Here is a 16,018-nt window from a genome sequence, read left to right on the forward strand (position 1 = left end):
TGGATTTTGGTGGAGGAGGAGGTGAGGTGGTGGGGAGTGTAATAATAAATTCTTTGACAGGTAATTGAAAGATAAATTCTTCAAATAACCTAGTTCAAAAGAAAGAATTAATTACAAGGAGAAAGGCAAACATGGTAATTTTTGCATCTGGAAGATCATAGGACCATAGAATTGTTTGAATTGGAAGGGACCTTAAAGCTCATTTTGTTCCAAGCCCCGTGCCGCATGCAGGGACACCTTCCACTTGGTGAGGTTTCTCAAAGCCCCATCCAGCCTGGCCCTGAGCTCCAGCCTCTCTGGGCCACCTCTTTCAGTGCCTCACCACCCTCTGAGTTAAGAATTTTTCATAACATCTGCCATAAGCCTGCCCTTGTCCTCTCACTACCTGCCTAATCATGGTCCTAAGTGTGATTTTTGTGGTGAGGGAGATACAACAGAAACATTGGTGATTTTATCCCAAAGCTTTTAAAGGCTTCCAGGTCAAATACTACCATGCTACCAGGTCAGTACTACCACATATCAGAAATAATAATTCTTGTATTCCTGAATTCATTACGTTGCGCTGGAAAGCAGGTCTGAAAAAAATTTGGCTGTAAAAGCAATTTCCTAAAGTGGTAATGGTAGCTGTTTACTCATCACAGGTGCTGACACCAACAGCTCTTTGGAAGGCTAGATTTGATCTACAGACTTCCTTTTTTGTAACTAAAGAAAGTGAAATAAGAGCTGCCTATGAGGACAGATGGTCCTCTTCTATGTCTAAATAATGGGAAATACTGTCCAGACCTTCTGGGAGAATTTTATTAAACCTTAACCACTAAGAGTACATATTTTTAAGCAACAGGTATGATTTGTTCACTTGGTTGCCTAAAACAGATGTAAAACACACAGTGTGACAAAACATTAGCTGTGGACAGTACAAACATAGACGATCCATGAGCATAATCCAAAGAAGGAATGCTATATTGCCTTGTATTCTCCTGTCTTCTGCATATCTGTTAAGTGTTTCTTGGGTGAGATTGCCTGTCTGAAGTAGAGCCTTTGCCAGAAAGAACTAAAAATGACTGATTTAAGTAATCTCTTATTTTCCATTCTTTTTCTGCCCTCCTTTCTGTCTTTCCTGTATGCCACTGAAATATTTTCTCCTCTGTTCATTTGTAACCTAGATCTCATCAAATACTTCCCAGTTGCCAAGTCCCGAGCCAGTAAAGCACTGTGGGAAGTCGGCACTCTTCCAGTTGGCGGAGGTAAAGTTATACTCAGTAGTGTCAGAAGGGGAAGATGGTGTGTAGCTTTTCCACAAAAAAAGCATGAATTGTTTAAGGTTTGCTCTACTATCGAATTTGGTATTTCCAGAAACATAAATTAGTAAATAATGACATATCAAGAGAAGTAGGCAGTGGCTATGGTGCCAGAGACCTAGTCTTTTACATATTTCTGAATGTGTGTATTTTCTTAGAGACAGCACAGAAAGTTACACTTCTTTTTAGGAAAATTAGCTTTATAACTGTAATAAAAACAGTGCTCAGGAGAAAGCAAAGACAGGAGATAACAGTATTCTTAATGAGGAGCTGGATACCAGGATTTAAAAATTAAAACTTTAGTTATAAGGACTGGAAAGTGCGTTGCTTAATCGAGGACTGAGAATAGGAAAAGAAAAGTAGACTCTGAGGTCATCAGGAATCTTTATGAAGAGTTGGAAGTTGATGCAGTGTATTAAATTCTGAAATTGGCAGCTGTCAGCAGTAATCAAGAGTGTAGTCAGGTTTCCTCAAAGGCCTAGAAATTCTCTGTGAGTCTTAAATATAACCTTGTAGAGATCTCCTTTTTGATACGGATGATTCACTCAAAAATTTCTGAGGTTTGATGTGGAAATGCTGTTCTTTCTGATGATTGAAAGATGAAGACACATGCTGTATTCTAGACAAATAAGGGAGTATGCTAGCATATTACTTGTACACTTTTTTGGGGTTTTTTTTGTTGTGGTGTTGCAGTTTTTTATTTCAAATTCACATCCTATTTCAGTAAGGAAAATGGTTCTCTGGATCCTATCTAGTTGCAGCCAGCCTTATATTCTTGCTGGTGAGGTCAGTCCCTCTCAGAAAAAAAGAGGTTGGAAGCATTGAAATGAAAGTATTTCATGTCTTGTTCTATGGATAGTCTTCCAAGACTATGGCTTTATAGGAACTTATATGAGTGGAAGAAAGTCTGCCTTACTGTACAGGCAGTCTCGGGCAGTAGCAGAGTTTGTGGCTATGTGCTCTATTGTCAGCAGTGCCTGTGCAAGGGTGATTACACCTAATTGTGGTCAGTGATCCATAAGGGTATTTGGCTATTGCAGCTCTGGGACAGCAGAAGGTGGTATTCACTCAGAGACACCAGATTTTAGTGTGGCCTCTAACAGGACAGCAAGAGGCTGAGTAGTGCTGTTCTGGAGTAAGGCTTACTGCCGAGTACAGCCTGATTTTTAGAAGTTGTGATGTGACTGAAGCTTGTGAAGCCCTCATTTAGTAGGACAGGTGCGTGTCCACAGGAGTGCACAGTTTGTACTGCAGGTGGCAGAAAAAGTGAAGCTAAGTCTGGCAGCATGACGTTGTATGTTGGACAGGTTTCTGTGTTCTCTCAGTGATTGCTCAGATGGATTCCTGCAAGCCTAATTTAATATACAAAATGGACGTTAAAGGTTCTGATTCAAACAGGAAAAGACACAGCAGATATGCTAGGTACATCTTCCACATCTCTTGCTCTTGTAGGACATAATTTTTTTTTTTTTATTTTTTCCCCGGTTTTGGAGATCTCTACTGTCGGCTCGTAGTTGGATAAATGATGTGTGAGAGATTCAGCTTAAGTTTTCAGATAGCAGTTCAGGACCTAGTTGGAGCATCCCAAATAAACCATGTTCATAGTCACCTTGAGGGTGTCTTAGGTTTGCAAGTGGATTTGGCAGTCGGCTGTGCTATGCCGCTGTAACTCCAAACTGCACTTGCTGTGCACTGGAGGGGATTGGACTACTGTTTCCATGCTGCTGGCATGGCAAGTGTCTGATGCGTGGGAGCCTGTCTTCTTCAGCATACCACACTGCTCTGCTCCTCCTTCATCTCTCTGCTATGTGGATTAAAAAAATTTTCTTCATTTTTCCCCCTTCTTCCGTATTCCTTCCTTTTTGATATTTCACAATATTTCACAGATGGTGATTAAGATAAAATGCAGGAGGGGATTAAATTATTTTCTAAAAATTCTGAGGATTGCTAAGTTTCAGCGAATGGTTGGAGCAGCCACTCTGCATTCTAAAGCCTGGGAGGCTGTTGTTGTTCAGCTCTGCTGAATCCCTTGCTCTGTCTTCAGCCTTCAGTGCGGAGGCAGGAGGGTGGAGCATCACCTTGCCAAGGCAGGGAGGCCACTTCACAGCTCTAACAGCACCTGGCTGTGAGCAGCCTGTGGAGGCTGGAGCTCTGATGGTCAGAGCTTGGGAGGTGCTGTGAAGAGCTGCACCTTCCAGGAGATGTGGGACAATGTTGGTGTTTGTTTATTTCTTTTATGGCAGTGACAGGCCACATTCTGCGATCGACTTTGTTAGGGCCATGTTGGTTGAGAACAATGGGAACTGAGTTTGTGGGGATAGGGAGAGCCAGAAGGGTGTAAGTACTTTAGTTCCCCAGTCCCTTATAACTTCACTTTCTTATGCAGCCTAAAGAAGGAGGTATAAGAAAGCCCCAAGCCTGGTCAGAGATAAGGGGATATGTCCTTAAAAATACAATGTTCTTCATACTAGTGGCCAATCCTGATACTTTAAATTTGTTTAGAAAAAGATAATTTGTTTGCACCTAGCTCAAAACTGATGCAAAACACTCTAAAGTACTGAAGAGGATCATGGCCTGATACAGGAAAAAGATTCATGGGGATAATCAGCTACATGCTTGCATGACAGCCTCCTTTTACTCTGAGGAGTACTAAAGATTACCAAAGGCTTGAGGGCTCCTACTTAAGTTTGGGTTCAGAGCATCTCTTTTATATGAGTTCTATAGGACACCAAAAGGCAATACTATAGCCTGAAAGGAATACTCTCCTTAACCTATGATAATGAAATGAAATTAAATGAAATAATTAAAAATTTTGGAATCTAGTGTCCTGCTAAGCCTTTGAAAATACCACCAGCTGGGTTGCATGCTGGTGTAGATTGTTGCTTAACTGCTGGAGTCAGTTCCTGTGAGAGAGCATGTGTTTCAGTTCATCCTGTTCCTCAAAGGGAGTCCTGACAAGAGAAACCCCAAATCTGCAAGTACAATTTAGTATACAGTGGCATTATCCACCAGAGCAGTGTTGGAGTGGGCTTTTATTCATACCAGCATGCACAGGTCTGCACTTCTTTTTCAGTGTGTAATCATATGAATTAATTTTGGGAAGAGGGGGGAAACAATTTATTCAAATCTGTGTCATAAACATAAAAGAACTGGTAGTGATGAAATAATGTTTTATTTGTGTTGGGTTTTTCTCTCCATAGATTTCTTCAAGTACATCCCGTTCAGGGCCTTCTGATTTAACGAAACCGTGTGGAACATCAGCATTATTTCAGCTGGCAGAGGTAATACTGAAACACTGGTGACTGATTGCCCCAGGTGCAGTGGGGTGGAGAAGTTAAAGGTATTGATTGCCAAAGTCTGCAAGGCACAACAGTGATACAGTTATAATTGCACCACTGCTTAAGAATCATGGCTCAGGTTCCACAAGTCAAGATTTCCCCAGATTAGCCATCAGCTTAGAGGTTTCTGAGAGTCAGTGCAGCTGAGAAGTACCACCAGTTCCTGGTGAAGGGACTTGGCAGTTGAACTTGATTCAGTTTCTTGGTTTAGGCTTTGAGGTTTTAGGGTTTGGCTGAGGGACACAAATAGTTGAGAGAGAGGACTAGATCACTGTGTTATCAAATTCGGGCATTGCCATTACAAATTCATGTAAATGGTCATGAGCTGCTTTCCTTTGTTTTTGCTTTTCGTGCCCATTTAATTTTTCAGGTGAATTAACAGGTCAATAACTTCTGTAGAAGTTCTGCTGTGATACTGTCAGCGGATCTTCCTTCTGGGAGCAGTTAAAACTAATGGCACTTTATTGAAATTTTGCCTTTATTTTGTTTCTAAATACTTTTTTAAGCTTTCCCAATCTTGAAGATTGTTCAATTACAAATTTATTTAGACAAGACAGAAGTCACTCTTTTTGTAGCCACATCTACAGCTCTGTACTATTGGCTACTGCAGAAGAAGCAAATGCATAAAAGGAAAAAAATCTGTGGGCTAGGGGATGTGTGTTGAATTGACAAAATATTTTTAGTCCAATGAGCTCCATATTAAAGATTGATCTTTAGCTTTTGAAAATCACAGGCTGTGCTTAACATTTCAGTGAAGTAAAAAAGTCACAGAAGTACCTTTGTACCAAGAACCCACATCAGCATAGTTGTGGAGTTCTCCTTTGCCTGGTCTAGCCTGCCTCCCAGTAGATACTGTGTGTTGCCCAAGCTCTGATGCTTTACAGTGCTCAGCCCAGCTTGTCCTGAACCAGATCAGTAGTTTCTACCTTGTGCAGCAAGAATTTTGGAAACCTACTACAAAAACATCCCCATCATTTGTGTTATGTTCTTACATAAATTGGTATGAGAGACTTCTTTAGTTTGGAAAGAAAAAAAGCCTTGCCAATTTGAGCAATCTAAAATGGACCTAAAGAGAACCCAGGTGTCTGGGGGAGCTACATCCATACTGACCACATGGCCTGTGGGCTGAGCTGTGGGCACCTTCTGATGTCTGGTTCAAAGCAAGCCTCTTCCATCTGGTTTTGCTCCAGGTGGCTGGTTGACATTTGTTCTAAAAACAAAGCTGCACTGGGAATTCAGCTTGGGGCTTTGAGAGGGGACAGTAAGAACCCAACATGTCTTCCCAAGGGCAGTTGGTTGGTGCCGTGAAGGACTACCTTCTGCAGAGGTGTCCACCTAGCTTACAGGTGATCCGAAACAGAGAGGATCTCCCAAGTCACTGCTGCAGGAACATGGCAGTTTGAGGACCTTCTGACAGCTCTTTTTTTGAGTATCTATGTTCCTCAGATAGTATGAGGATTTTGGTTTCCATTAGTGTTATCTCCAGGAGGAGATAACCATGGCAACCACTGCTGCTTTGCAGTTCTTTGCAAAATAAGTCTCTGACATGAGAAGAAAGATTTGGAAGGCTTTTGTACTACCTTCCAAATTATTTCTTACATACAAGTAAAAGAAAATAATCTCAGTTAGTGAGATTTGTTTTTTCCCTCCCTCCTTCAAGGCCATTTGGAAAATGGAGAAAGGAATTGTATTAGGGACATTTGAAAGCTGAAGGGGAAACGGATGTGAGATTTCAAGTAGCTTGTCTGTGGCAATAGTCAGAGATAACTCTGTTGTGTTGCATTTTGGATAGTCTGAAATGTATTTAGTGATGGGTTTCCAGATTATACAAAGAGCTTTAAAGGAAACACCGCTGAGATCAGTTGGAGTCTTTTTCTATTTGAGCAATAGAACCCACCAGCCTTATTCTAGCTCTTAGCCCTCATCCCACTGCATCAGTTTCAGCAGGGCTTCAGCCTGTTTTTCAGTACTGTTCTGTAGCAAAGTTTACTTTCCTAAACTAAAAGGCCAGAGACATTCCCTCTTTAATGCTCCTGTTAGTATAAGAAAGTAATGTTAACAGTTGATGTTTGTTTCATGGGACTGTTTTTAAACTTATTTTAGATGTGCCTTGCTTCAGAAGGAGTAAAAGTGAAAGAACCTGGGAAAACAAAAGTGGAAGCACTGGAAGATGAGGAAGGGGAAGTTTCAGAGGACATGGAAGTAGAACTGGAGAAAACAACATTAAAAGACTCCAGTAAAGGAAAAGTAGAACAATCAGAGATAGAGAAAATGAGAAACCCAGATGAAACAAAAGCTGAGGAATCAGAAACTGCAAAATGCAGAGATTTTACTAGTCTTGCAATGGAAAACAGTCCTTTTGAGAGAAAGGATAACACAAAGGATCACACGTGCCGTTCTCCAGAGTTTTTCATGAGTGACATGACTATCCTTGGGCTAAAGCCAGAAAAGATAAAGAAGAAAAAGAAAAAAAATAAGTTGGACCGCCACACAAATGAGAAATCCACCCCCAAGAAATCTTGTAAAAAGAGGCAGTCCTCTGAGTCGGACATTGAAAGTGTAATGTACACGATTGAAGCCGTGGCCAAGGGGGACTGGGGTGCCACTGAGAGACTCGCGGACACTCCCCGCAAAAAATCCCGCCCTGTCTCAAATGTGAAGGGAAGCATGTTGGACACAAAATCACCAAAGAAAAAAGTGAAATCGAAAGAGAAGAAAACATCAAAGGAGAAACCGACGGAGACCACCAAAGAGTCAAAACCTCCCGATTTCCTTAGTATTGAAGCCGGCAAGGAAGTACCGTGTGAGGCTTCCAATAACATTAAAGTGGAACCACTGACCCCAACAGAGGAGGTGGTACCCCAGAGCTTACCAGAGCAGGTCAAAACTGAGGACAGTGACTGTGTTAAAAAGATAGAAACCTGTGGCTCCAGGAAATCGGAGAGATCTTGCAAAGGTGCTCTTTATAAAACTCTGGTGTCAGAGGGCATGCTCACATCTCTGCGCGCTAATGTGGACAGAGGTGGGTGGCTTTGAGTGTTTTGTTTACAGTATGAACTGCAAAAGCGTGCCTGGAGTGGGAGGAAAAACAAAAATCCATGTTAAGCTGGCATTTAAGCAGTGTGCAGTGGGAATGTGGTGTCTGGTCACCTGAGATGCTAGAGAAGGTGGAATGGCTGGACTCCGTGTTCCAGGGCAGGTCTTTTGAAGTCTTTTGATCTGTGTTCCTGCTTACCTCACAAATTCCTAACTGCTCTGTTTTCATCTTCTGTGATCTGAGTTTTAACTTCTTGACCCAAGGCTTTGTTGTTTAATTTGTTAGCCTGCTGATAGATGTGTGCAGGACTAGTGATGTATGTAACCCTGAACAATTACCTTGTTTCTATATAAACAACTCTTGTGGTTGTGAGCATAGTGCTCAATCCTGCAAGAAGCAAATGTGTTCTGGTTTTGCTTTGGTTGTTAGTTTTGCTGTAGGCAGTAAGTGAGAACCCTTTATCTTGTGGAAGGACAAATTTGAGATAATTTCTGGAAGCTTTTAGTGAGATGTCTGGAAATGTGTTTTTCCAACTGGTAGATTTATATGTGTAATTAGAACAGTCAGAAAAGAAGAAAGATGTTTGTAATTTAGGGAAGCTTATTACTGTATATCTCTTCATCGTTTTCTTCTTTATACCTTAAGAGATCCTGACTGTTGAGGTAGTCCAGGAAAAGACAGGACAGGGGATGCAGAATAGTTGTCAATATCATTATTGCCCGGTTCAAAATGAAAAGTGTTTTGTAACTTCCTTCAAAAAGGTCAGGCTTCATAACTTGCAGTCTGACTGGGTACATGAGTTTCTGAGTCTTTGTTTTGGAACATTTTTCTAAAGATGGGAAACAATTTTCTACCTTCATCACAGGAAAAAGAAGCTCAGGAAAAGGTAACTCCTCAGATCATGAAGGATGCTGGAATGAAGAAATCTGGGCCTTTTCCCCAAGTGGGACAAGTGGGAACAAAAAACTGAAAAAGACTAAGCCAAAGGAAGAGTTTGTTTTTGGGTAAGTTGTGGCTTAACACTGTTTGATGTTTTAGTTAGGTCAGCCTAGTAGTTTAAGAGTGAGTCCTCCTCACTGCAGCTAAGTGAACTGCATGGAACACCCAAATAAACACAATTCCTGAAACACAAAACCCTGTTGGACTGAGTCATGCTCTAAATACCTGTCATTTATATAGCAAAGTAGTTCCTTTGAGAACTTCCCTGTTTCACATGACTGTAAGGGAAATTGAATGATGTTATTTGCTCAGTTCTAAACAAACCACACGGTATTTACCTGCTCAAAAAGTGGTGAAGAGGGTTACTTACATTTTCAGAGTACTTTGCAAGCACTATTTATATTTCTGTGTAGGCGTTCAATCATCATAAACCAGATTAGACTAGAAAAAGTAGATCTCTTTGCCCATTTGGAGAGATTGCTTACAGAGGAATAGTAAACAATATTCTTATATTGGCAAATAATTATGATAAATATGTCATTTTTCTGTTGTAGAGAAAAGATATTTCAACTGCTTATGTTCACCATGAGGAAATTAAATGCATCTTAAAAACATCTAAGGAGCATAGATGCATTAAAATTTAGCAAGGCTGCACAAAATTACTTTTCTGTACTTTTCTAGTATACAAGTAATGATTTTTGTAAGAGTATTACAGATTTATTTAGTGGCAGATGCAGTAGTTAAATCTGGGTAGCCATTCATACTTGCAGATTCTTGCAGATGGGAAAATGAATTTAAACGAGGGAGTTTTTCCATATTTCATGCTTTAAATTATAACATGTTTGGTTTTCCAGGTTTACAGTACCCTTTTTACAACCTAGTCTATGTGACATCTAGTTGCAGCTCACTTTCAGCAAAGATATTAAATCAATGGGAATACCTAGGTCTTGTTTACTGGAATAGTTAAGAAAAAATGAAACACTCTGTATTTTTATAGCTTTATATAAGTTTTGGAAATATTTTTAAGTTTAAGTTGAAAGATTGAAAACTTTCCACACATAATGGTGGGAAAACTGAGTATGTCTTGTAGCATAAAAAAAGTTGTTGTAAATTATTTATTCAGAGTAGCTAGGAAAATTGTCTAAATCATTCATTCAGTGCTGTTCTACCCTCATTAGCTGACTGGATGAGGAAATAGATATTTTCCAATCTCTCATCTTTATTCAGTTGCATCATTAATGAGTATTATTTAGTGAACTCTGTAAGGGCAGAATTAAGGATTTGTGAAGCATAAGTGCTGGAGAAGGTATCCCATATCCCTTTTCATTGCATTACCTGACCTTCTGGCCACTTGAAGAGCTGGTTTTACGTCTACCTGCTCTACTTAACTCCCTCTGCTCCCTTCAGCATCACATTTCAGCCTCATTTTGTGTATGTGTTGGTGAAAGGGTCCTCACCTCTTCAGAATTATGTCATTTTTCCTGTGTCCTTTCCCCTTCCCCATCAGTAGCTCCCTGCATTTCCCTGATGGTCGGGGTCAGGTGTGCTTTCCCCATGTACAGCTCACTCCTTTGCCAGGCAGGGCTCTACCTGCATGTATCTGCTGGCAGCATGAACACCTCAGCTCAGCTACACGTGTCTAACCAGGCTTCTGAGAGGCTCTTAAAATTCGTGACAGCGTGGATGATTTTTATTGCTTTAAATAATTAATCGCTGACGTAGAGATAGCAGCGCTCCCCATTGTCTGCACGTCTCACAAGCTATAAATTGTGAGACAAACTAGCCAGGATGGCAGCCCATGCACTGTCAGATGAGGTTTGGCCTTCCCAATTCGAGCTGCAGCCCCTCACATGCCCTCGGGGCAGGAGCTGAGGCGGGTGGGAGCAGACAGTGGGAGAGGAGCTGAGTCAGAGGGTGGCATTGCCTGACAGCTGTCAGAGCAGAAACTCCGATGGGTTTGTGGTTGTTAGGGAACACCCCTGGAAGAGGAAGAGATAGCAGTACCAAGCACTAGTGATGTCAGATACCTTTGTGATTTAAAACCAAAATAAAACATGTGTACACAATCAAATAAATCCCACCATGCACCTGGTCTGCAAAGAGCCATGGCTGTATTTTAGATGGAAAGTTGCTTATTGAGAGAAGTAATAATTACAGAGAAAAACATAGGTATCTTTCTGTGTACCAAAGCTTTCAGAATGCAATTTGTTTGAAGTGCTGCTTCAAAAAGCAGAGAGAATTACCATGTTTCTTGTGATACTTCCAAGTGTATGAGGGCCATCCTTCCAACACTCATGCCAACTTCTGTCAAGTTGAGGTTTTTCATAGCAAGGAGAATTAAAAGCAAGTGGAAAATGTCATTGTTCCCCTATCATTGACAGTGCTATTTATAACCTGCCTAACTGTTCACTGCCTTTTACTAAAACACAATTTCTAGTTCTGCCTGGCTGCAAAAATTTGCAGGAACAGAGTGCTTATGCAAGCCAGCGTAGTCATTACAGCTGGAATTGCTGTGCCGTCCTCTTTTGAGTGCTTTGTTTTCTTCTGCTGTTAGGAACACGCACCTTGTCTGTGGATTTCTTGAATTGTAGTTGATCTGCTGACAATCATTCAGGTTGGGCAGCAGCATGAGGCGTGTTGGGTTCCATGAAAGCATAAGCTAGTTGTATATTTCATCTCACAGCAAATAAATTATGAGGGGAGGAAATCTAATCACCCAGAACAAACACAAAACTAATTCCCGCCCCAAAGCTTCATGTTTCAGAATACCCACAGAAGACTGATTAGTTTGACATTCTTCTTCTGGTTTGAAATGCTGTTTTCATTCTGGTATAAGAACTTTTATGTGAAGTTATTTTATTGGTTTATTTGTTGGTTTTATTGTCTTTGTTCATTCCTCTTAACAGAACAGACAAATCTTTTTTACAAATCTGTGCAGCAAACAGAGCTAAATGTCACCAGTAGGACATTGATTATTTTTTTTTCTAATTTTAACATACGCTAGTAAGGTAATCAATTTGCACTGTTACAAATGCAGAATCAGAAATGTACATTCTCATTCCAAAGCTGGATTAATATATACCGATTTGGTGTTTACAGTGTGTGCATTTACCTGTTTTTCCCCTCACTCTGTAAAAGGGTGTGTGTCTACACACACATGCTCTTAAACAATATATTTTTTTCTCCAGAAAGAGTTACATTTAATTTGAACGGTTTTGTTTCCTATTTAGCTTAGCAAAATTGGAAGAAGAATTTGCAAAGAAATTCAACAGCCTCCCTCAATACAGTCCTATTACCTTTGACAGGAAAAATTCAGCTGTTTCGAGGAAAAAGCGAAAGATTGGAAGCGGCTCATGTGAACTACCAAAATCCAACAAAGGTAAATTGCCAAATATGGGATGTTCTTAAACAACAGCATTGCTGTGACAAGCTCAGGAATTTATACATTCTTACTTTACTGTTACCTGTGAAAAATCTGAAGTCAAAGAAATTTCCTAGCACTGAAGTTAGTTGGTTCTCGTCTGGTTTAGTTTTTAGGCTTAATGTTTTCACTCTTGGTTCCTGATTTTCATGATAAGTAGAACTGGGTAGAGTTTGTACACAAAATGTATTTCTTATAGCAAGAAAATTTTTCAAGAACATGAATATTTGTGAGGTAAGTGAATTTGACAAGTTTTCCCAGGAGAAAATGGGGAAAAAAGGTCATATGATCAAAGGTTACATTTTGACATTTTTCTAAGCTTAGTTTTATGCCAGTTGTACTTTCACTGTAGTTTTAGGGTCTGTAAATTAAAACATAAGATACCAGAAATGTCTGAAAGAAACATCTGGAATTTTTCTTCTAGCAAGATCATAATTCTGTTGTATGTTTTGAGCAAAAATGTCCTAATGTGAGAACATGAGAACCAGTTCCATTCCCAACTCCATTACTGAGGCTCATGGAGGGAGAAACTCATGACACACTTGGCTATTTTTTTGTACAGACAACCTGTGACACAGAGGTGTTAGAGAAGTGACAATGTGGTAGGATAAAACTACTTCTATACTGTGGCAGTAACACTGATGCGTATATACAGTATAGAAGCGTCACTAAATGAAGGAATTATGTACCAGTAATTCCACAAGACAAAAGGATGCTCAAAAGGGTCCTCATCAGGGACAGTTTGCAATGTGAAGTTGGTTTCCTTTTCTGCAACAATGGTGGTTCCACTGACTGACAGGTTTTAAGATCTAATACGGCGGTTTTAGCCAGGTGACCCTGGATTAGATCCATGCCTTTTGAATGCTTCACAAATAATCACATTACAGTGTGCAGGATTGAGCAGCTGTTCTTTTCTAGTGCATGCCAATTTTGGTATTGATTTTTGTAATTAGATGTGGAACAGCCACTTTGCAAAATTAGACTTGTGCTGATACCAAGCTAGTTCTGACTTAGCTGCCTTTAATTTTGTTTTATGGTATGTATTTGACAGAACTTCTTAAATAAGCGTGAATGAATTGCTTTACAGTATGAGAACACACTGGTAATTAAGCAACATCTGTTGGGAAGAAAATCTTTAACTACAGTGATCTAGCAATTGAAGTTGTAGTAGCAGCTCATCGGATTTCTTGCACCAGCATTTACATGTTCAAGTGTCTGTATGTTTAAAACTTCTGCAGGCCCTATGTTTGGGAATGGTGGGCTAGAATTCTGCCTCAGGCCAGGTAGGCCAGAACTGCATTCTGCTTTCGGGTGGGCTTATACAGGAGAGCGTAGTTTTTATCTTTGTTAGCATCACTAAAAGAGCTTTGGAATATATTCGGCCTTGTCTCAAGGGAAGGTCAAAAACATAACTGCAGGCTGGTTACAAGCCTGATCTGAATAGCTTTGGCACAGCCCTGCAGAGACAGTCATGGAGCGTTTGCCTCTGGCTGACAATAAGGGCTCTTTAAATTAAGCCAGCTGACTTTGCACTGAGCAGATGGTAAACAGTCACATGAACTTTTCCACCAACTGAGCTGTGGGGTTGCAACAAGCAGCCCCAGGGCAGGAATATCGGATAGTAACACTGCACTTTCTTTAGTGAACATCTAACCACAGCCCCTAAACTAAATCCAGACAGAGCTAGTGATACCTGCTTCTAATTCCAGTAAATGTTGAATCCACACACTGCAGGTGGGCAAGCTAACAGTTTTGTGGCAGTCATTCCAACACCCAGAAGAGCAAGGTTCAGTCAGCTCTCAAGAGGTAGTTGAAAAACTTTCCAACAAACCATTTTTCTTTTGGAGAAGAAGGATTGCTAAAAAGTAAATATTTCATGGCAGTAGGTCAATTTTAAATGTCTTTTATTTTCTTGGGATGTGTAAAACTAGGATGTGAGTTGGGTTTTAAAATTATCTGACCTAAAGTGCGTACAAGCGAGCTTACTAAGCTTGGTGAGATTTGTTCCAATTGAGTCAAACATTTATTAAGTTAAATCCTCAATTTAATTTGTGATGTACTGACAGGCTATTGAGCCTCATCATGCTGTTGTCTGGTGAAGTGTGATGAATATAAATACTCTTAGAGAACGCTGGCCTCCCAAAGTGTAGCACAAGCAGGTCTGTGTGCTGCGCTACTGCAAGTACTGCAGGAAATGAAACTGGCATGTCGTGCAAAATAATAGAGCGTGGTTTGATGTGGTTATGGGTTTTCTGAATTGTCCTGCTTTTTTACACCATTAGAATTAAACAAAAGTAGCATCCTATTTTTATGCAGTGAGCATGAACCACGAAGGGTCAATATAATCTTATGAGCGTGACTGTGTTGGGGTGTGGGAGACCTTAACTTTGCACTGCTCTGCATTACTGTGTTGTCTGGAGTTGTTTCTGCTGTGGGGCTTTTCCTTGGCTGTGTCTCTGTCAGGTAATTAGAAGACTTGTCCAGCACAAATAGTGTCTACAAGTGTTTGGGGACTCTGGGTGTTTCCAAAAACAGATAAAAATCAGCAGGGATATGTTTAAGTAAACACTCCTTGAAATAATGTGCTGCTTTTTTTGAATGAGCGTGTGCAGGATCATAAACTATATACTCATTTTCACTCAGCACAAATAACTAATTTTTGAAGTCTACAGTGTCTACTAATCATTTAAAATTTAGAAAATATGTTGGAGTGCTGCACTCGAAACCTTCCCCAGGATGTTGGGTGAATAAAAATGGAGAAATGTTTTTGTTTGTTTGGTTTGGGGTTTCTCTGCACCCCACCCCCTCCTGTAACTGTATACTTTAATAAGTTTTATTTTGGAGTGAATGGTCCTGGATTGATTTTCTGTCAAATGTGCTTAGCCTATACCTACAACAGGCTTGAAGGTTAGCTAACCGCACAGCTAGGTTTTTCAGGATGTTTTCCTGCTCTAAGGTGGAGAACCAGTAGGGCAGGTGGCCACTGACTGCGTCTGTTGTGCTTGTCATGTCCAGTGCACGCTTCAGCCAGTTCTTTCACATAGAAACACCTGAAGAACCCTGCAACATGAAAGATGTTTCACATCCACATGTATGAAAGAAAATTGGAATGTTTTCTTAAATGAGAGGCATTTTTTTCCCCAGTTTCCAAATTGTCTAAATTCTGCTCCCACTGAAGTAACTGGGGGTCTTTCTTCAATGGGAGCAGGACTGAACGAGCCATAAATCTTTGTCAAAATCCGCATCAAGCATTTTGAGCTGGGAATGTGCATATACAATAATCATGTCACAAAATGGCTGAAGAATACAGCTCTACTGAATCTGTGCAGATGGCCTGCTCCGGCATTTACTGGAGCTGTGACTGTTTCCTCTTTTTTTCTTCTTTTCGATGGCATATGTGCCAAAACATCCCACCACGCAGAAGTCAGCTGTCTGCAGTGAGTCACTAATCTGCTTGTATGCAAAAGTGAGCAACAGGCAGAGTCATTATTTCTGCTTTGTACTGTGAAGAAATGCTCACTTACACACGAAGCACGGCACTAAAGCTTTCATTTTGGGAAGGGAAAGAGGGGAATGCACAGTGTGCTTTAATTTGAGGAAGGGATTGTCTACTTTTTTTTTTTTTTTTTTTTTTTTTTTTTTTTTTTTTTTTTTTTTTTTTTTTGGTGTCTGTGGCCTCTAGGACTAGAAAGAAAGCATCAGCTTAAAATGGATGCTGCTTTGTGGCATACTCTTGGTCTTAGCTCTGGGGTTTTTTTGATGCTTGGAGATTTCATGCTGTAATGTTCCAAGGATCATGACCTAAAAATACAGCGCCTTCCTCTGAGAAATGCAGAAGTGCACAGACTGTTTGTCCTGATTTTGGTAGGATCTTGTTGAAATGTCCTGTTTGATCAGATCCTTTAACAAAAACAGGGAACTTTTTGAGAGCAGAGGAGCCCTATGCGCAGAAATTTGGGGGAAATGCAGTTACAGTTCATTTTCT

At 40.4% G+C, this 16,018-nt stretch overlaps 1 protein-coding gene across 11 annotated transcripts in view; it reads left to right on the forward strand.

Annotated features, from left to right (window-relative positions):
• BBX (BBX high mobility group box domain containing) overlaps positions 1-16,018 on the forward strand; it is a 132,067-nt gene that overhangs the window by 101,692 nt on the left and 14,357 nt on the right. For 8 of the 11 annotated variants that reach the window (XM_063393802.1, XM_063393803.1, XM_063393804.1 and 5 more), the window contains 5 exons: positions 1,164-1,244; positions 4,499-4,579; positions 6,740-7,658; positions 8,539-8,677; positions 11,843-11,991. In XM_063393802.1, coding sequence (XP_063249872.1) covers positions 1,164-1,244; positions 4,499-4,579; positions 6,740-7,658; positions 8,539-8,677; positions 11,843-11,991 — 1,369 coding nt within the window. The remainder of the gene's footprint in view (positions 1-1,163; positions 1,245-4,498; positions 4,580-6,739; positions 7,659-8,538; positions 8,678-11,842; positions 11,992-16,018) is intronic. The other 3 variants (XM_063393807.1, XM_063393809.1, XM_063393806.1) reach the window with 2 other exon arrangements.

Source organism: Prinia subflava, chromosome 3 (genome assembly GCF_021018805.1).
Source record: "Prinia subflava isolate CZ2003 ecotype Zambia chromosome 3, Cam_Psub_1.2, whole genome shotgun sequence".
NCBI lineage: Eukaryota > Metazoa > Chordata > Aves > Passeriformes > Cisticolidae > Prinia > Prinia subflava.